The 20,094-nt window shown below is 59.1% G+C and overlaps 3 protein-coding genes across 5 annotated transcripts; 2 read left to right on the forward strand and 1 right to left on the reverse strand.

The window, feature by feature from the left end:
* The first annotated feature begins 42 nt into the window (after positions 1-42).
* Positions 43-3,784, forward strand: MMAB (metabolism of cobalamin associated B). The gene is made up of 9 exons (XM_026719435.2): positions 43-238; positions 449-513; positions 606-699; positions 1,016-1,073; positions 1,179-1,251; positions 1,592-1,689; positions 1,938-2,002; positions 2,346-2,405; positions 2,669-3,784. Exons 1-9 carry the CDS (start codon positions 129-131, stop codon positions 2,760-2,762), a joined length of 717 nt encoding a protein of 238 aa, XP_026575220.1. The 5' UTR covers positions 43-128; the 3' UTR covers positions 2,763-3,784.
* UBE3B (ubiquitin protein ligase E3B) lies at positions 3,239-14,435 on the reverse strand. Of its 3 annotated transcripts, none has more exons than XR_015739581.1 (28): positions 14,183-14,435; positions 13,778-13,969; positions 13,486-13,654; positions 13,127-13,241; positions 12,784-12,843; positions 12,562-12,666; positions 12,346-12,442; positions 11,769-11,854; positions 11,402-11,484; positions 11,193-11,298; positions 10,598-10,718; positions 10,089-10,266; positions 9,744-9,913; positions 9,417-9,584; positions 9,036-9,207; positions 8,819-8,937; positions 8,561-8,675; positions 8,319-8,418; positions 8,018-8,137; positions 7,743-7,919; positions 7,543-7,653; positions 7,084-7,280; positions 6,810-7,051; positions 6,632-6,690; positions 6,279-6,461; positions 5,937-6,048; positions 5,654-5,746; positions 3,239-5,406 (listed from the first exon to the last, which is right to left on the reverse strand). XR_015739581.1 is itself a non-coding variant. In XM_026719430.2 (28 exons), exons 3-28 carry the CDS (start codon positions 13,644-13,646, stop codon positions 5,215-5,217), a joined length of 3,207 nt encoding a protein of 1,068 aa, XP_026575215.1. In that variant the 5' UTR covers positions 13,647-13,654; positions 13,778-13,969; positions 14,183-14,435; the 3' UTR covers positions 3,239-5,214. The 3 variants fall into 3 exon arrangements, 2 of the variants coding, with proteins under 2 accessions (XP_026575215.1, XP_087769080.1); XM_026719430.2 differs by having other exon boundaries at positions 6,810-6,875; positions 7,143-7,280; XM_087912954.1 differs by lacking the exons at positions 7,084-7,280; positions 7,543-7,653 and having other exon boundaries at positions 6,810-6,875.
* KCTD10 (potassium channel tetramerization domain containing 10) lies at positions 14,393-20,007 on the forward strand. The gene is given in 8 exon segments (XM_026719433.2): positions 14,393-14,545; positions 15,554-15,767; positions 16,436-16,605; positions 16,997-17,083; positions 17,362-17,414; positions 17,574-17,769; positions 17,853-17,954; positions 17,956-20,007. Coding segments are annotated over 8 exon segments (942 nt in total). The 5' UTR covers positions 14,393-14,542; the 3' UTR covers positions 18,073-20,007.
* The last annotated feature ends 87 nt before the right edge of the window (positions 20,008-20,094 follow it).

The raw sequence follows: 20,094 nt of genomic DNA on the forward strand, positions 1-20,094 counted from the left end.
GGCGCCGCCTTTCCTTCCTCCAATTGGCCACTCCGCGCAGCGGTCCGGCCAATCGGGAGCCGGCGGGGGCTGCGACGGCCGCCGGGAAGGGACAAACTTGGTGGGGCGTTTCGCCCTCGTCCCCGGGCATGGCTGGCACGGGCTGGCGGCGCGGGGGCTTCCTCCTGGCGCGGGTGGCGGTGGGCGGCGGGGCCAGGAGCCGCGCCTCTTGCCGGGAACCGGGGCCCGACCCGCCCGGGTGAGGACGTGCGTGGGGGCCGGGGCCGGATTGCAGCAAAATGCCCCGGGAGGGTCCGCAGCAGGCCTGGGGCCCTGGGGAGGGGGGGGGGGCAAGGGTTTTGCGGGACCCCCCAAAGGAGCCGAGGCTCTTCTCCCCGGAGATGGAGGCGGCCTTGGTTGCCTTCATGCGGCTCCCTTCTCTCCCCGCCCCGTCTTCCCTCTTCTGCAGTCCGGATTCCAAGCCCGGGAAAAGCCCCGGAGCCCCCAGGATCTACACCCGGACGGGAGACCAAGGTAGCCCCTCCAGGAGGCCCGCGTGGCCGTCACCCTTCGGGCCTCCCTTTCTGGGCCGAGCCCCCATTGCCTCTCTCTTGTGGCCTTTCAAGGGTTTTCCAGCACCTTCACCGGGGAGAGGAGAGCCAAAGATGACCAGGTCTTCGAGGCTCTGGGGACCCTGGACGAGCTGAGTTCGGCTGTCGGGTAACTGCAGATTCTTTTCAGCCCTGGTGCCAAAGTGCTTCCGATGAAGGTGCCACCTCCCCCTGTTCTCCTCAAGTGTTCTTGGCTGCCTGTCAGCAGTTGGGCCTTGGCACTTTAGCCAGGGGCAGGGAAAAGTTACCTTTGGATTAGAAGCCGGAATCCTGCAAAACAATATTAACGTCCCAAAGTAACAGCAGCTCAAGAGAGACTTAGGGGAGAAATGGGACAGCCCCATAAACTGCCTTCATAGTTACTGCATATTATCAGAGGAGAGGGAATATCTATCAACTGGAGTCTCTGTTCTGTTTTGCTGAAGCTTAAGTGCTGAATTTGGCAGTGAAAGCGGCCACACGTTTGTGGAAGAACTCCACAAGGTGAGATATAAGTTGAAGTCGCTCTTTCGTATCTGGGCCAAGCAGCGGATTAAAACCTCAGAGGCCTGACTCCCTTGCGGGTGATCTCTGCCTTCCCCACCGCAGGTCCAGTGTATGCTGCAAGATGCCGGCTCCAATGTGGCAACGCCCGTCTCTTCAGCCAGGGAGTCTCACATGAGTAAGTAGGACTTCTCTAAGAAGCTGAAGGCTGGCAAGGAATGGGCTTTCCAAACAAGTTGCCTTGCCTTTGCTTTCTGCAGAGAGAGTTGAAAGCCAGACAACTTCTGCTGTGGCTGTTTCGACGATCGCATCAACAGCCCGTTTTCCTTCATTGAAATTCAAAGGTTCCCTGCATGTGAGGGGAGCCTGTTTTTGGATTTGACCCTTTGGAGTCCTGCTTGGCAGAGAAATCCTCCTGTGGGAGGGGGGGAAACGCTCTGGGCACGTTCCAAGGGGCTTGAGGCTTCGCCAAGGCCTTGATCTTGTGTGACTGGCCTCCTCCTCCTCCTCCTCTTCAGAGCGGACGTCCTTCAGTGAGAAGCCCGTGCTGGAGTTGGAAAGCTGGATAGACAAATACTCCGATCAGCTCCCACCGCTCACCTCCTTCATTCTGCCAGTAAGTTCTTTCATGTGCTCTTCCATGTTTTGGACCCTCGGTTCTGGAGTCAGGACAGAACCACTGGACTTGGGCCTCTAGAAACCCTGAAGAGTTTTTCCCTGCCAGGATCACAAATTTAGGCCTTGGCATCCTACATTAAAAAACAAAAAGGCAGCCAGAGGGGTCTTCTTTAGTGAGCCCCTAACCCTTATGATCTTGGGCCAAGGGACTCTACTTTTGTGTGTCTTGTGCTTGTGTTGTTTCAGTCTGGTGGAAAAAGCAGCGCTGCGCTCCATCTCTCCCGAGCCGTGTGTCGCAGAGCCGAGAGGTGGTAAGGGACAGGGTCTGTCCTTCGGTTGGCGAGAACCTGGAGGCGGGTTTTAGAATAAATGCTCCTGTGCATGGAAAAGGATGTAAAAGGTGCTACAGGAGACCCCGGCCGGCTTGTGGGTTCAAGAGTTGCTGATACAGCCAAGGGAGAGACGGGGAAGCTCTCACCTAAGTGGTTGCTATCCAAGCATAAAACCCACCCATTAAGACACCTGGGCTTGAGGTAGGGCAGGCAGAGAATTGTGGCAACACGGATTCCTGGTCAGGATGGTTTCCCTTTTGTAAACTTCATTTGCTTCGTGTCGTCATGGGGTTTGGGCCCCTGTCTCCTTATGCCTTCACAGTGTCGTTCCTTTGGTGAAAACAGGAGAAGCAGACGCAAATGTGGCCAAGTATTTAAACAGGTAACTTGGATTTATGTGCTTAAGCAAGCAGACAAGCGTTGCCAGCCATAACTGCAGCCTAACAACAGGGAGGGTCAATGTAGCTTTCTGCCATATGTGGCAGAGACCTTGGCAAAGGGAGCCGAATACATGTGTGGGGCACACAGATGAGGCCTGGCAGTTCTTTCCCCTATGCCCAGATGCGGCTCCCAGCTCTGGCTGGGGATCTTTCTCTAGCTCTGCTGTCAACAGAGGGAGGGTGACTCTTTTCTTCCTGTCTCCAGGCTGAGTGACTACCTGTTCGTCTTGGCCCGGTTTGCTGCAAAGCAGGAAGGGAAGAAGGAGCAAATCTACAGAAGGATGGAGCCCAAAAACTAAACTCCTGAGTGCATGTTGTGCAACGAACAACTTTTGAGCTGATAGAAGGCAAAACAAAGCGTAAAATCTCGGCAATTTGAAATGCTCAGATCCCTACCTGAAAAGCCAATAGACACCTACAGAAATTCAGTCCAGCTTGTATATGTGAATTCAGAGCAACTGTAACGCCTGAAGATGCCTCTGTGGCTTCTTGGAACACTGGAGGGAATGGAGGCAGGAGATTGAGTTCAGTCCCCTTGGCTCCAGTTAAGCAGGAGGTTGCCTGCCAGTTTCCTTTGAAGCTCAAGACAAAAATGGACCTGGATTTCTTCCCTCGGCCACGTCCATCAGGACGTCTTGTCAACAATCTTGCAAAGTGCAGCTTCTGAGAGACGGGCCTTTTTGGCCAATGGTCCAGAATGGAGCCTTGCCAGTAAGCTCCTTCACTGGCTTCTGTTTTTCCCAGTCATCCGTTTTAAAAAAAAGCGACCGCAGCATTCAACCAATTTTTCAACTTTTATTTCTTGTATTCATGAATTTCCAGTGTGAAGAATGTGCCATAACTAAAAAAATACTAAGTGATCAAAAAGCAAAATATTGATTTGGGGAGAGAGAAGAAAACCGAGAGCTTCCAAGGCTCCTCCTGAAGAGCCTCCAAGGGACGTGAGCACCCAGACCGGAGCAACGGCGGCGCAATGCACGAGGGAGGGATCTGGGCATTGCAAAGCCCCAGTTTGCACCCTGAAGGTTGTGGGAAGTCATGTGCGCCGCTGCCAGGGTTGTTGGGGCTGGCCACTCCTGGATTCCAGAGAAGGGCACCAGAAGTGTGAGGAGGTTGCACCCCTTCCCCCCAAGAGGGCAATTTCTCTGGGAGGCCGGAGGCGGCCACAGGTCAACATCCTATAATCCCTAACGGAAAATCAGGAATGAACCTGTCTGGGCCCAGCCCTTAATTGGGGGGTGGGGGTGGGGTTATTTCACGGCAGTAGCTATGTTCTGAAATGAAAAAGAACTGGACTTAAATAAAAGCAACATTCTCAAAATACCTTGCACTGTCTTTAGTTTGTTACAAACCAACTCTTCTTTCTTCGTATTTCACAACATTTGTGCAAAAAGGCGGCTCGCTTGAGGTTTGTAATCTGTCTTCCTAAAGTAAGCAGACAAGCAGTGCAGCTACCTGGGAGCAGGACCATAATCGGGCCCTGGATACCCTGAGCTGCAGACCCCTGTGGAAAACCGCCACTTAATAGAGCTGGACTGGGAGTGAAAGATGTTTTCCTACGGACAGATTCATCCGATTTGTTTTACAAGGTAGGAAAACGCCGGGTAGCCTCCCTCGATCAGCCTCTTGTGTTTGTTCAAAATCTGTACATGCACGTACACGCACATGCACTCCTAGGGAAGACGAGTGGGAGTGCAGCCAGATCCACAGACGGCAGGACCTCCACAGGCTCCGAGTTCATTCCATGCGGTTTGGGAGACTTCAAAAGGAGGGCAGAACCCCCTGCCCCAGAGCAACAGACAGCGGGTGCAAATGCCCGCTTCCGTCTACACCAGGGCTCTCCAAAGTTGACAAGCCTGGCACAATGGCTGGGGAATTCTGGGAGCTGAAGTCCACAAGTCTTAAATCTGCCAACTTTGGGGGGGACCCCTGGTCTAAAGCCACCTGCAGTTAGCGCTGCCTTCCACAAGGAGCCAAACGAAACTTCCAAAGAGCAAAGTCCCTGAGAGAACTGGCACAGGACTGCCCCGGTCTGCCCAGCAGGTTCCCCCTCACCTCTGCTTATGGGCTTAAAGACCCCACCGACCGCCACTTCTCCCCTCGGCCCAAGTGCCCCCGAGCCCCTTCTGCGCCAGGCCTTCCTGCAGGGAGGCCATTCACGGGGCCCTTGGCGCCCCCGGCAGCCTCTCTCGCTTCGCACTGCAGTCACCTTCCCTGGGTCTTGGTCCCCAACGGATGACCGGTGGATCCCAGTCCCGTTCCTTGCTGGGGAAGAGCCTGGAGGCCCTCAGAGAAAAGCCAAACCGGTTTGGCCAGCAGTTCAAGTTAGCAAAGCTGGGCTGAACAAGGACTCCCGCTTTCGGGTCAAGAGGTAAAGGCAGCCTTGTAGGCTCCAGGCGGGACAGGCTCACCCCCTCTGAGCAGGCCGGGCCTCGCATTCAGCAAGCAGAACTCGGCCCAGTTGGGAAGTTTGACCGGGACAGACGGGAAGAGACACAGCAGCCTGGGGGGCTCTTCACACGGGGGACCTCCTGCCCAGCCCTCCACGTGGCACAACCTCCAGCGACCCCCTGCCCGCAACGGGTAACTGCACAAGGTTTGCAGGCAAGGCTACGTTTAATGGCAGGCCGGCAGCGGTCTCAGGGGAGCGAAGTGGTGCTGGAGGCCACTCCTTTTCTACCTGGGCTCCGGGCCCACCTGGCTCGCCAAGGCTTGCCTGGCCGACTGGGCCCTTCTCTCCTGCCGGGGCTGCTACGAGAGCTCGAAGCCCGTGTTCATGCTGATGGCGTAGCGCAGCTTCTCCCTCAACACGCTCTTCTTGCTGTAGTTGGGCAGCTTCAGGAGGTTGAAGCAGGTGGAGGAGGTGGGCAGGCGCCCCCCCGGCTCCTTCTTCCGGATGGTGAAGAACCCCCGCAGGACGCTGCCCAGGGTGTCTCCCGTGTCCTGAGGGGGGGGGGCAGGAAGGAGTGAGGGGGGACCTCGCCAGCCAAAGACCCTGAACCCCAATCCCCCAAGCAGACCAGCCAGGCTCCCCCTCCTCTCCTTCCTCTATGACCCCCCCAGGAATGCCGGGGACCCTTCCTCCCGAGGGGGCCCGGGGGCTCTGGGTCTGCCCCACGGAACACCAGCGTGCTGCCTTTTGCCTGGGAACGCCAGCACCGCCTGGGGAGGCACCGTCCCTGCCACACACCTGGTCGTCCGACACTTCCACGCACCGGATGGAGAAGGGAGGCTTGAGGTAGACGAAGCCCAGGAGTGGCGGCCGGGAGCAACTGGTAACAAACTGACAGACAACAGAGACAAGAAGGGCAGTCGAAGAGCCGGGCCCAGCGCTGTCTCTGGAGAGGAGGAGGAGGAGGAACCCCCCCCGGGGTGAGACGGCAGAGCTCAGCCTGAGGACCAGGACTGGAACCCTCCCTGCTCGCTGCCCATGGGCACGCAGAGTCACGCGTGTGCGACGCGGCTGCCCTCACCTTGAGAAACATGGCTCTTTCCTCAGGGCTGAAATCGTTGGCAAGGATGTCCCAGAGCCAGAGGATGACCCTGTGGCTGCCATGGAAGCCCCCGTAGTAGACGGTGTGCTTCCTAGACAGGCAACCAAGAGGGAACCCAAGAGGTCAGGTGGGGAAGGATCCCCGGCCTCCCACTCCCCCCTCTTGAAAGGGCCGGAGGCGCCTGTTGCATTCACCCCGCCTGCTGGGACTGGAGGTGACCCAGAGCCCCTCCTGGCCTGCCGCAGAAGGGGAGGCTTCCAGGCAGGACAGCCAGCTGGGGGGTCGCTTCAGGGTTTGGGCCCAGCCCGGCCCCGGCCTTACTTCAAGTCCTCCAGGTCGATCTCTGCGTTGTCGCCGGAGATCAACCGCTGCAACTCGGGTGCGGAGAAGACGCGGATCCACTCGGGCTTGATGATGGACCGGAAGCCACCGATGAAGGCGGCCGTCTGGTTCTTGATCTGGGTGTGCATGCGGAAGTGGGCCATCAGGTGGATGTAGCTGATCCTGGCCAGGGAGAGGAAGCCAACGGGGTGGAGAGCTGAGCCCCAGCCTCACCGCCCGTCTCCCCCGAAAGGCCCTTTGGGGGGAGGAAAGCTAAAACGAGCGAAGGCAGCGGCCGGATCCCCCTGGGCTGGGGGAGGCCGGCTGGGGGAGGCCAGCGAGGCGAGACTTACTTGTTCTCGTTGGTCACGGGGATGGTCTTCCCGCCTGGGACGAGCTCATGGCACACGAGCTGGGAGGGCAGAGGAGGGAAGGGAAGAAGGGAAGAAATCAGCCTTTCCTGCAGCAACGGGGGTGGGGCACGCAAGCAGCCGGTGACCCCTGGGAAGCCCGAGGGGCCTCCCACCCTACCTGGCCCATCACGTCTTCATCGTAGGAGAGGGTGAGGCCCAAGTCACTGGTATCTCCTTCGTAGCGCTGCAGGAGGGGGAGGAAGCAGCTGCGTCGCTAAGGGGTTGCAGGGAAGTGGTTCCCCAGAACTTGCCCGACAGCCAGGCTGCCCTGGTCTCCAAATAACCCAGAGAAAGGCCGCCCTTCTACTCGCAACCCCCCCCCCCGGCACAGCCGAATACCCCTCCTGTGGGTCCCTTATTGTGCCCCGCCATGTGTGCTGAGGGACCACAAGGGGCTCTGCCCGGTGCAGCCCGGGGCCCACAGGGGTGGCCCCAAGAGTTGGGAGGGAACCTTGATGGAGGTCAGGTTCTTATAGAACTCCGAATCCAGGGAGGGAAGCTCGTCCACCGAGCTGTAGAAGATGCTGTGATGATGGCCGAGCAACTGGCTCAGGAAGAAAGAGGCGAAGGGGACGTCCACCACGATCCCCTAGAAAGGAGGATTGTCTGTAGCGCCCGGTTGAAGTGAGCACTTGCCCAGCTAGGGAGCCCCACCCGCCCCTCCTAGCGCTGACAGCGCTTGCCCAAGAAAACAAGCCAGCTCGGGTAGCACCCAGGACCCCTCCCTAGAAGATGGGGGGGAGGGAGGGAGGGAGGGAGGTCTGCAGAGCTACCAGCCTCTCCCCCCTCCCCGGGTCCAAGGCAGCCTGCGTGCCCCCCCGCTCCCCCTCCCTGTGCTCCAACCGGCCTACCTCGTAGACAGCTTTCCCCAGCATCTTGCCCACAAACTCAAAGAGCTGCAGGAAGTTCTCGTGGATGTAAGCGGTGGGGGAGGGGTACAGCCTCTCGTCCCCGCTGGTGGTCTGTGCCGGAAGAGAGCGGGGGAGCTGAGAGGCTGGACACGGAGCCCCCCGGAGGGGCCCCCGGCCTGCAGCCCTGGAGCCCTGGATACCTTGAAGAGGTTGAGGGCCGGGTCGAAGACCTTCTTGATGATCTCCTCCAGGAACTCCTTGAAGACACCGTCCTGGTCGATGCCCGCCTCGTCCATGCCCAGGTCGTTCACAAACTTCACCCGGATGACCCCCTTCATGGCGTTCTGAGAGAGCTGCCGCAGCTGCTCATAGCCGTCCTGGGAGGTGGGTGGTGGTGGTCAGGATGGTCCCCGGGGTCAGGAGGGGAAGGGCAGGGGGCTCGAGGGCTGCCAACCCTCCAGTCAACCCCTCTCACCTCCAGCATGCGGGACCGACGGATGGTGATGTGGGTGACGTGGGGAGAGGCAGAGCTGGTCTCCACCAGGCCCAGCTGCTCTTTCTCTTTGGTGACCATATTCCGGAAGAGAAGGACCCGCTAAAGGTTCGGGGTGAGGAAGAAGGGGGATTAGCCACAGGCAGAGCCCTCCTCCCAAGGGCCGCGGGGGCCCCCCTCCCCTGAACCGCGTCTGGGTCGGAGGGTGCCCGGCCGTGTCTGTTTCAGGGTCAGGACCTTCCCACCGGTCACACCCGCCGCCCTGGGCTCAGCGTCCACTCACATTCTTGTGGGGGACGACGTGAGGGATGTACTGCAGGACCAGCTGGGCCCGTTTCCGGTCTTTGTCCAGCTCCTGGAACAACAAGTTGGGCTTGAGGTCCCTAAACAAGACAAGACAGACACCACACAGACAGCAAAGTCAGCCGGAGGCCCAGAGACGGGCCTGGCCGTCAGCAGCTGACCGGGGGGCCGCAGGGAGCGCCAGCCCACCAAGAGGGCACCCGGCAGGGGAAGGGCGCTTACTTGCGCAGCCAGTGGTCTTCCGGAGCGAAGCGCCGCCGGCAGTCTCTCTCGTAGAGGACCATCAGCCAGCTGTGGACGGAGTGGAAGAGCTCCAGGGTCTCCGCCTTGGCGTTCTCTGCGGCCGAGAGAAAGGCAGCCTCTCTGAGAGCAGCTCTCCCCACCCCCCACCCACCCCCCGGTCTCTCCGCAAACACAACGGCCCAGTAAAGAGGGGGGAGGGGGAAGAGGGCCGCTGCCCCCTCCCCCCCGGGGACTCACCCAGAATCCCATCCCAGATCATCTTGAAGACGAAGGAGTTCAGGAAGGAGGAGATGGTCACCAGCTCTTCCAGCTTGAAGGAGACCTGCTCTTCGTAGACTTCGATGTCGTCCAGTATCCTGGGGGGAGGAAAAGGCTGCACTGTTACCCACACGGGGTGGGGGGTGAGGAGGCCAGGGCCTCTCAGGGCCCCTCTTGCCCCCCTCGCGCAACCTACGTGATCAGATGGCGGGAGCAGTCGCAGAAGAGCATCAGCATGGCCAGCAGCCGCCTGGACTCCTCCGTGTGGCTGTTCAAGCAGTCCAGGAAGACCTTCAGGCCCCCCTGGGGGCCCAGCTCACAGATGAGGGCCCAGAGCTTGGGCAGGAGGTCGTCCAGGTAAGTGAGGCCTGGAAGGGGCAGCAAGAGGGGCAGAGGGAGCAGACCCGGCCCTCTCTTCAAACACGCCCCAACCTTCCCCCTCCCCAAATCAAACGCCAGGACCAACGTTCCCCGGGCAGGTGGGCGGGCAGAGCAAAGCCGAGGCGGGGCAGCTTCGCTAGGTACCCCAGTGGGGCGCCTGAAACCGACCCCCCCTCCTGCAGCACCCCGAACCAACCTGTGAGGATCTGCAGCCGGATCTGCGTGAGGGTGGTCAGCGCCATCTGGTACAGGACGCAGATGCTGCACACCTTCTGCACCTCCGCCGAGTCCACCCTTTTGCCCCCGATGGGCTTCAGGATGTTGCGAACGGAGGTGGATTTCTGGAAGGCGCGTCGGAAGAGGCCTGGCGGGAGGCAACGGTGCAAGGACGCTCCTGCGCTCAGGAACCCCAGGCCGGAGGGAGCGGCGGGTGGGTGACCCAGCTGGGGTCTCTTTAAGATACAGGTAGGCCTCAACTCCCAGAACCCCCCCTCAGCTGGGACCCCCGGGGAATGCTACTCACTCTTCACGGGCAGGCTGTCCTGCGGGGAGGGGGCTGGCGGGGGCTGGCGGGCAGCTTCCGGGCTCTCCAGCAGCTTCCTGCTGATCACGTCTCTGAAGAGGATGCGCAGCATGTGGGCCCCCCAGAGGTGCTGAAGCTGCTTGGTGAGCAAAGGCATCGACTCGTTCAAGCTGGGGAGGAAGAGAGGCGGGGGGAGGGAGCGGCTGTGGAACTGGGAGGGGCGAACCCAGCGCCTCCCGCGGGTCTCGGAGCCCGAAAAACGAGGGACACCCCCCCCAGGCAGCCCCGCCTAGTCTTTCCAGCACGCTTGCCTCTGCCAGGCCTGGTTCCGCGGGAGGGGCTTACCCATAATCCACCGCCTGGGAGAACCAGCCGAGGACCGGGTGCCAGTGGGTGAGGTTGGACTTCTTCTGCGAGACGTACTTCTGGCAGTAGCAGAGCATCTGGGTCAGGACGCTGACAAAGGGGCCCGTCTCCTCCTGCAGCACCTTCTCGTTCAGCGACCCCAAGTAGACGAGGTTGCCTGGGGGACAGCAGCAGCCGCCGCCGAGCAGTCAAACCAGCCCTGGGGCAAGAGGGCAGCTCTGCCCCAATCACCACCTGCCCTCCCCAATTCTGTCCCCTGGTACAACTAGGCGGGGAGACGCCCTGCATCCACCTTAACCCAAATGCACAGAGGGTCACCAATATGGCTGCGAAGGGGATCCCTGTGGGCAAGTGCCGCCTGGCCTTGAGGAGGAGGAGGAGGAGGAGGAGGGAGAAAACTCCCTTAGGAGGGCAACCTGGTCTTCCTAATTCCTAGAGCCCCTCCTCTCCCTCCTCTGCAGAGCAGAGGGCAAACGCTGCCATCTTACCCAGAAGGCAGAGCGTGTGGCTTCCTTCCAGGCACACGCAGACATCCCTGCATTGTTCTTTCTGGCTCAGGAAGAGCAGAAACTTGCGCAGGAGATCCTGGGATTCCATCACTGCCAGGCGCTGAAAGGGAAGCAGACGTTCACCCGAGGAGCCTGCGAGAGAGGCTGAGGGAGCGAGCTGAGCTCTCCGTCTACTGTTGGCCAGGCCCTGGCCAAGCAAGGGACACAAACGTCTCCTTAAGATTTCCTGCCAGCTTTTCTCTACAACAGCGTGCAAGCAACTCGCTCCTCTTCACCCCTCCTGAAAAGCCCCAGCCCTGATTTACAGGGATATAATATCACGGATGATCCATACGGCAAACATGAGGCGCCCAGAACAGCCCTGGAGAGAGCAGGGCTCCTCAGCCTTGGCGACTCTACGGCCGTGGACCTCAACTCCCAAGCTCTCTGCTGGCTGGGGAGTTTGGGAGTTGGAGTCCACAGGCCTCAGAGTTGCCAAGGCTTAGAAAACCCGCCGCAGAGGATGCAGGACAACCAGGCCCGTTCTGGAATCCTAGAAAAGGACGCTTCAAACGCCTGGAGAGGAATTGCCTACCTCCGGGGTAAGTGCTGCAAGGTGGCTCATGATGGCTGGCACGGACATGATGTGGATCAAGAAGGATCGCAAGAGGTTGTCAGAAAAGTGAGCCGCAACCACCGGGCTGGGGGAAAGGAGAATATCACAAGGGTTTGGGGAAGTTCCGAGCGCTGCCTCGGTCTCCTTAAAGGTTTCCTGACCAGGACCGAGTCGCAGCTTCGTCTTACCGCAGTGCAAGAGAAAAAGCCGCCGTTAAGGTGCCTTTGGAGAAGGAAGGCTGAGACCTCGCCAAACCGCTGGTCAGCAAAATCTGGGGGGGGGGAGAGAGAGTGTTGAACAAGCGTTTCAGGGTCAAGAGTAGGGTCCTCCAACCTGGCAACTTTAAAACTTGTGGACTTTAACTCCCAGGATTCCCAACGTTCTGGGAATCCACAAGGTTTAAAGTTGCCACGGTTGGAGACCCTTGTTCTACATGAAGAAACCACAGTTGGGTGCCATAAAATAGGCGAGCGGACGGAGAAAACCCCCATAAAGCTCTTTCCATCTTTCTCCAGCGAGATTTGCACAGAGCAGCTTACAGCAATGGCTACAAACCTGGAGCACAGAGTAAAACCCTTTTTGGTTGAGATGTCCCATGATATTTGCACAGATGTGATTCATGGCGTGGCGCAGGGCTTCTCCTGCAGAAAGGACCCAGAGAGGAGGACTCAGTGCAGCTCTTCCCTTCGTGGCCAGGCCCTGAAGCCTCAAAGGCCGGGGGACTCTGTGTGTGTGTGTGTGTGTGTGTGTGTGTGTGTGTCCGTCCGTTTCAGAAACTAGATCCAATTGAGAGGTTTTCCCCTCAGCCTTTACACTTTGATGAACACGTTAAGAGTCATCATTAGGCTAAATACTTTTAAAAACATATTTCAAGAAAATTCAAAGCAAAATGACATAAAATAAGGCACCAAGTTGAAAACTCCCAAGATAAACAAAAAGCCTTAGCTTAACCCTCCCTCTCAGAGAAGAGACTTGGGGCTCAAATGCTGTATAATTTATGTAAGAACAAGCCACTCTCTGTAACCAGTCAAGGGGAAATCACCCTTGGCAGGCCAATAGGACACAACTGAAAGAAAAGAAAAAACAAGTGGCATTTTTTGGCAAACAAAGAAGCAGAATTCTGCAAACGCACCTTTTCCCTGCAGGATTTTCCAGGTAGAGGTGTCTGTAAAAGTTACCAACATCGTGAGGTGCAAATTCACCAGTTTTGAATCTTGCAAGATGTCTGGCTAGAAAAATGAACCCCCAGAAAGTTGAAAAGGAAACACTACAAAGCGAAGAGCAAGAGAAAAAAAAAAAATACCTTTAAATAAAAAATCCACATCACAGAAATTGGACCAGTCTGTACCTTGAGCAGCTTCAGAAATTCACAGCAAATCCACAGCACATCCTTCACTTGCTGGATCCATAAGAGAGTCAGCTCCTTGGAGAGTGCAAGGGATACGTACCACACCTGTAAAACGAAAGGGCCACAAGAGCAACTTGGCTCCGTGGGGGAAAGTCCCCCTCCTTTCACTGGATTGAGAGGTCAAAGTTGCACCCTCTTCTCGTGAAACGCAAACCTGCTTACCTTAGGATCGCTTTCCGCCTCCATGCTGCTAAGGATGCAGCGGCACAGCTTTTCAAACCTCTGCAGAGAGCAAGAAACAGACTCAGGGTGAGATGAGATCAGCCTTTACGCAACTGCCAGCATCCACCTTTACTTCTGATTTCCCAGAACTAAATTTAAATGGCTATTTAAACCCATGGAAAACGTCTGACGTTGCTTCCTTCCTGTTGCTTGTCGCCCAAGGGCAACCACAAGGGATTCTTCTGAGGGACCAAGGGACCCAGCCCCTACAGATGCCCTCTCCCCAACAATACCGAGAGTAGCCAAGATTCCAACGTCTGCAAAAGAGTCAGAGACGCTGTACCTCTTTGTCCTGTGGGAGTTTGAAAATAAAGAGCAGCTTTCGGGAGATTTTGAAGAGCGAAAGAGCCGTCTTCTTGGCAGGACCGCTGGTGTGAAAGAAGTCATCCACTTCGCTCCTGCGCCAAAGAGGAGAAGAAACAAGGAAGTCCTAGCACCAGGTGCCTCTAGCGCAGCAGGCAAGGCGTTGAGTTTGGATACAGAGACCCAGGAAGCCGCTGGGGCTCTGTATCTCGACTCAGTGTGTCTCCCAGGCCTCTCGTTCTGGGACTGGAGGTTTTCACAGGTGGCAATAGACGACTTTTCCACTTGCCCAGATACCTGCCACGGGTGAAGTTTCACCGTATTCATAGCTATGCATACCTGATTTTCCGCTGCAGCCGACAGCGGCACAGAAACCTTCGGACGAGGGCCTGGATCCGCACCGCAGCCTGCTCCCGTTCCTTCTGCTCCCGGCGCTCCTCCCGGGCCTGCCGGGCCTTGTCCAGGAACTCGGCCTTGGATGATTGGGCTGCGCCGAACATTTTGGCCTCTGCGAAAAAACGACAAGGGAGGAGACCTGAAGCAGGAGCTCCGAAGCCCCCTTTGCACCCGGCTCCAGGCCAGGCTGCTCAGCCGGTGCCCAGCAGAGAGGCGGCTCCCGTGTGGGGCTCACCCAGGCGGGTGTGCTTCGCAGAAGAGCCTGGAGGTCACCCGTAGACAAACATGGTTCACGCTCGCTCCAAACAGCGGCTTCTTCTGCCTGCTGGGCAGAGCGACCAGTTCATGCCAGGCAGCTTCCCATCCCTGGCCTTGGCTGCTTCCAAACGCTGCTGCTGCTGCTCGATGGGCGCATCGGATGGAGAGGCTGGAAGGAGGGGAGAGAGAGAGAGGGAAAGATCGGCCTGCAGAGCCAGGGGGTCCCGGGGGCTCTGGAGGGGGCCACTCTCTCCCCACCCCGAGCCCAAGTTGGGGAAGGCCTCCTGCTGGGTCGGCCGGGGGGCAAACCAAGTCCCCTTCAGGGGCGCCGGGCAGGACAGGGACCACCCCCCCCGCCCGCGAGAGGAGCCCCCTGGGCTACCTGGCCGGGGGCGTGTTGGCGGCGAGGCCTGCGGAGGGCGCAGGGACTCCGGCCGGGCTGCGGGGCTGCTACGGGTCGAGAGCCTCGACGGCGCGCCCCCCAATTCCTCGCCCTCCCCCCCCCCGCCGAGCGCCCGCGGAACTCCGAGGACCATAGAGGTAGGTCAACAGCTCCACTTCCGGCCGTTGCAGCGGAAGCGCCTCCGAAGGCCGCGGCCCGCCCGGAAACGCGCCCCGCGGAGCAGAGTTCCGACCTGCGGCGGAGAGGGGTGGGGCGGGGGTGATCTGCGTCATCCGTTCCTTGCCCCGCCCAGGAGGACCGTCTGGCCCAGGGGAGGAGGGGGCCTCGCGCGGGCTGTTCATGGTGAGTCGGGGGCGCCGGGGGGGATTCTTCGTCGCCCCTTCCCCGCCCTTTCGGGGGCCTCCCTCCCGACGGGGAGGCGGCCAATCTTGGCGGGTGGGCTCCGGGGGGAGAAGGACTGGGGTGGGGGCGAATCGTGTCCAGGCAAGGCTGGCCCAGGCGGCGAGGTTCTTCCGGAGGGCATCCAGTCGGTCCCCGCGGGGAAGAGGCGGGCGGGGCGGGAGTCGCTCACTTTTTCCGGGGCTTTTCTCGCCCATCCGGGACTGCTTCCTCCTCCCTCCCTGCCGGTCCAGGCGCCTCGAGAGTTGCGGCCGGGTCCCCGCTTGGGAAGGGCTCCTCCACCCCGCGCCTTGACCCTCCGGCCGGGGCCCTGCTCGGCCCGGGCTCCCTGCGGGTCTCCGGCCTGGGGAGGCTGCAGACGGGCCCTCCGCTCAGAGAGCCCGGATGGCAGGCGGGGAAACGGGGGCTTCTCTCTTCGCCTCCGCGCCCGGAGGAAAGCTTGACTCGCTTAACGGCCGGGAGACCCGAGGCCCAAAGTCCAAGCTCGGAAACCAAAGCGAGGCCGGTGCTGGGAGACGAAGAGGAGGAGGAAGAAAGCGGGGAGGGCAGGTCAGGGGGAGCCCAGATCTCGCCCAGCCCCTGGCCAGGCTGGGGGTCTCAAGGCGGGAGGGCCAGTTGGCCTCTGCCCCTTCCTCCCCCTGAGCCCCTGAGGCTGGGGTCTGCCTAGTGAGCCACTCTAAGGCTCGGGGGCTTCAACTCCCAGAGTCCCCGGCCTCACGGTTGCCCCCCTGGGAGGCCCCTGCCGAGGCCAGAGGGGCCCTGGCCCCCCTCGAGGGGCTTCCCCTGTGAAGGGCTCCGGCCGTTTGCCCCTCTGCTCCTTGAGAAGGGCCGAGAGAGGCCGCCGCTGCCTCTCTTTGGGGGCTTTGGGCTCGAGGGGGGCCCCCTCACCGAGCTCCTGGCCCCGTCCTGGGAATGCAGTGGGCTCCCCCTGAAGGGCCTCTGCTCCTCCAGGAAGAGATGTCCGGAGAGACAGTGGTGAGCACCGCCGTGCCAGCAGCCACGACCCGCACCACCTCCTTCAAAAGCGGCAGCCCCAGCTCCAAGTATGTGAAGCTGAACATCGGCGGGGCCTTGTACTACACCACCATGCAGACGCTGACCAAGCAGGACACCATGCTGAAGGCCATGTTCAGTGGCCGGATGGAGGTCCTCACGGACAGCGAAGGTAAAGGAGCCCGGACAACGGGCCTTTGAAGTCTTCCTTTGTCGTAGCAGCAAAGTAGGGAGCTGGGCGGCAGCACACCTGTGGGTCATACCTTTGCGCAATCGCAGGCGAAGTGTTTGATTTGTTGTGATCATTTGGAAATGGATGAGGGAAACTGGGACAAGAGAATCTCCATTCAGCAGATTTTTCAACCCTTCGCATTTGAGGATTTAAAACTAAGGAGAATGATGAACAGGTTCAAATATTATCAGTTTGACTCCCCCCAAAAAAAAAAAAAAGAGTTCTGGTTCCATCAGAATGAAATTTCCAGCTTGCAGAATTGAGAGCTTAACCGGATTTTAGCCGTTTAAGTCCCCTAGTTTAAGACCGCCTTTGCATTCCTCAGCCAGCGCTGCCCTTGTTTGTCCAAGAGCAGTGGCCTGCTTACGCATTTTGTATCCACTCCCATAACATTCTTGTGTCTCTGCCCACAAAGAAGCGGAGCTCATGGAAGCTTTGGGAGGGTTGCCGGCTCCTTTGAGCCGGCGAGTTTTGAGGCTGCCGGCCACGTGACGAAGCCGAACGGCTGAGAGGTAAACAGTGGCGGCCGATGAGCCCGGGAGAGGATTAGGCTGAGCTCGGAGTCTGCCCTCCTTCCCATCCTGGCTGCGCTTTCTGCCTCCTCCTAGGCTGGATTTTGATCGACCGATGCGGCAAGCATTTTGGAACCATTTTAAACTACCTGCGCGATGGGGCCGTGCCCCTCCCAGAGAGCCGGCGGGAGATAGAGGAGCTGCTGGCCGAGGCCAAGTACTACCTGGTTCAAGGCCTGGTGGATGAGTGCCAGGCTGCCCTCCAGGTAAATCCGTTGTGGGTGCTCTGGAGCCAGCCTTTCCCCGCTCTGTTGCACCCCATGGACCGCTCTGGTGGGGAGTGGATGAGGTTCCCACCTGGGAGGGGTGGGGGGAGGCAGGAGGAGGAACAGCAGCCTTGTGGGGCTGGACCCCCCTTGCTCTATTGCGGTTGGTGCCTCTAAGGCACTGGCTCCAAACCTTAGCAACTTTAAGATGGGTTCCTGGCGTTGCTGGCTGGGGAATTCTGGGAGTTGAAGAAAAACCTTTGCAAGCTGCAGAGCCTGCCAAGATTCCTGAGCTCGGCCAGGGAAGGGAGGCCTTGTCCACTGCAAGCAAGGGCCGGCTTCTGCCCGATCGCCTGGCTTCCCCTTCCAGCCCGTCCTCTTCTTTTCACAGAACAAAGACGTCTACGAGCCTTTTTGCAAAGTGCCCATCATCACGTCCTCCAAGGAAGAGCAGAAACTCATAGCCACGTCCAACAAGGTAAAAGCCTCCCGTTCTGGAGGGCCTTCCGGTCACTCTTACGGCTCCGTCTCCCCTTGGAGCTGGGAGAGGAACGGTCCTCCCCAGGCGGTGCCCTCCTTCCACCAGATCTTCACAGTGGCCAACTGCAGGGGGGAGGCAAGCCGCTGGTCTCCAGATGTTTTCCTCTGCAGTTCCGACCATCCCCTGCAGGGGGCCAGCTTGCCTTCAACTCCTAGTGGCGACCCTTGGAACTAACAACCCCCAATCCCCCACCCCCGCTTTCTGTGTTTCTGCAGCCGGCGGTTAAACTGCTCTACAACCGAAGCAATAACAAATATTCCTACACCAGGTAAAGTATTTTCAGCACCAAGAAGGGGAGAGTTTGGAGAGGGAGCCGTTGGCCCCTTAGGCGGAAAGGAGGGGAGGGAAACTGGCTAATTGAAGAGCATGGCCTTGTCTCTCCCTTCTGGGTGTCCCTCGGGCCCTTCCCTCTCCTCCCCCCCCCCAGCAATTCGGACGACAACATGCTGAAGAACATTGAGCTGTTTGACAAACTCTCCCTGCGCTTCAACGGGAGGGTCCTGTTCATCAAAGACGTGCTGGGAGACGAGATCTGCTGCTGGTCGTTTTACGGCCAGGGACGCAAGATCGCGGAGGTGTGCTGCACCTCCATTGTCTACGCCACCGAGAAGAAGCAGACCAAAGTGAGTGGCTGACTCTGCCCCACTCCTCCCCCGCTCAGAGGGGACTGTCTATCTAACCCCCCCCCCCCGTTTGGCGCCCCCAGGTTGAATTCCCCGAGGCCCGAATCTACGAGGAAACCCTGAACATCCTCCTCTACGAAGCCCAGGACGGCCGGGGCCCCGACAATGCGCTGCTGGAGGCCACCGGGGGGGGCAGCCGGGCGCTCCCACCACCTGGACGAGGACGAGGAGCGCGAGCGCATCGAGAGGGTCCGTCGGATCCACATCAAGCGCCCCGATGACCGCACCCACCTGCACCAGTGAGGGGCTGCAGCAGGCCAGCCCCCTGCCCCCGACTCGGCTGGCCTCCGGCCGGCTGCCTGGACTGTCCTTTTCTACCTAGAGTATTTTTGGAATTCAACCTGTGGCGCCCAAATGGACTGTCCCCCGTGACCGAGTCCGGGGTGCAGGTCCCGGCCTTTGCAGCACTTCTGTTTCCGGGCCTGTTTTGGGTGGGACCAGGCAGCAGCCTCTGGGGGGCTCCGGTCGAGTGGGCTCCTTCCAGGGGGGGTTCTGGACGAGCCTTCATTCCCAGGGGGAAACGCTGTGGCTAAGCCCCCTGGCCACCCATGCAGGGGATGGGAAGGGGGCCTGCTGGGGGAGGTGTTCCCCCTCCTGTTGCCGGAGGACGGAGGGTGGTGGGGCCAGGTGGGAACGTCCCATTTCTCTCCCCCCCCCCCAGGATGCTGGTTCCCCTCTTGCCTTCAGTAGATGTTGCAAAGCGCCCTGTGGCCTTCTCTCTCCTCGCCCCCTCCCCCCCTTCCGATCCAAGACCAAAGGCCTCGTCCTCCCAGCAACGACCTCCTTGCCGTGTCCATGTGTGATTCGGTCTCCTTCATCCTGGGACCAGCAGGCTCAGCCCAGCTGGACCGTCTAAATTAGAAGCCGTTTTGCAGATGGGTAGAACGGGGGACCCGAGGAGGCTGTGCCCCAGCAGTGAGGCTCCCTAGGCATCTCCTCTTGGCCCCTTGGACTCCAGAAGAGCCACTAAGGCGCTCTGGATTAAAGGGGGCCTGAGAAGGGAGATCGGGGGGGCCATTTGCAGCCTCCCACCCAGAGGTCCCTCAGCTCCCCCCCACACACACACAGGGTGAGAAGGAATCGGCAGAATCTATCTTGCTGCACCAGGCGGGATGAGGCGGCCTTTGCTCCGTAACCCTCCTTGGATCAGGTTCCGTTGCATCTCTCCAGTCCTTTATTTCGTAGCAGAAATCCTGTAATTTGGAGTGTAAGCGGCCGGAAACCCAAGATGGGCTGAGTCAGATGTTCTGCAAAGGGTTCAAGGCGGCAGACCAAAGTCCAGAACTAGCTTATTCCCGTTTCCGTTTAAGAAAAAAGGTGGTTAGTTTTATTTGGTGTGTTTCAAAGTTTAGGGACCAGGGTAGCCAAAAAGCAACTGTTGAAAGATGCTGCAAACCAAAACGGGGGTATCCTGTTAGTCGTTCAGTGGATCCCTGGCTGCCTATTAATGCCCTCCCGAGATATTTATTTCCCGGCAGCCTTTTCCCGAGCTGCTATTCCCAAAACATCCGCAAAGTTGTCCTCCTCCTCTCAGAAAGGCCGGGGAGCCGGCCCAGAGGAAGGGGTGCGGTGCGCTGGGTTTCCTCTCTGGCTGTTTCTTGGGGCGAGGGAGGGGCTCTGGGTCCAGGGCGGTAGAGAGGACGATCGATTCCAGGAAGAGGGGCAGCCGGGCTGCTGAGCCCGAAATGAAACAGGGGAACCAGGGAAGAAATATTTGGGGGTGGGTGGGATAATTAGCACCCCAACCCAAGGAAGAAGAGCAGCTGGAAGCTTTTCTTTCTTCAGCCTGCTGGCGAGGCATCTGCCTTAGATCCAATTTGGGCCACCCCCTCCCCCCTCCAGAAGGGACCTGAGTGCCTGCATCAGCCTGTCCTGGGGCGATCCAGATTCCAAAAAGAGTTTTGCCAAAGGAAAAGTCCCGTTCCCCCCCCCCCCCAGCAGTGCCTTTGCTTTCTGGCCCCCAGGCAGCCGAGGGTCTTGTGAACAACAGACAGGTTGGAAAAGGAGCCCCCTCCCCGCCTGCTTTGACCCTGGAAGCCTCAGCCTTCTCCAAGGAGCCTGTGCAGAGTCACTTCCTCCTCCCTGTTGACATGATTGTTTGTTTTTTTCTGTTTGTGTAAGTGTTACGCATTTGACACAGGATTTTAAATACAGAAAATAAATTAGACGTGTTTCCTATTTCCAGCTTCTCTTGGAGTGCTCATTTAAGACCGTCTTTTGAAAGAGGCCAGGGAGCAAAACCAGAGTTTTAGCAGGAAGGCAATT

Source organism: Pseudonaja textilis, chromosome 15 (genome assembly GCF_049901715.1).
Source record: "Pseudonaja textilis isolate UNSWEBS1 chromosome 15, rPseTex1.2, whole genome shotgun sequence".
NCBI lineage: Eukaryota > Metazoa > Chordata > Lepidosauria > Squamata > Elapidae > Pseudonaja > Pseudonaja textilis.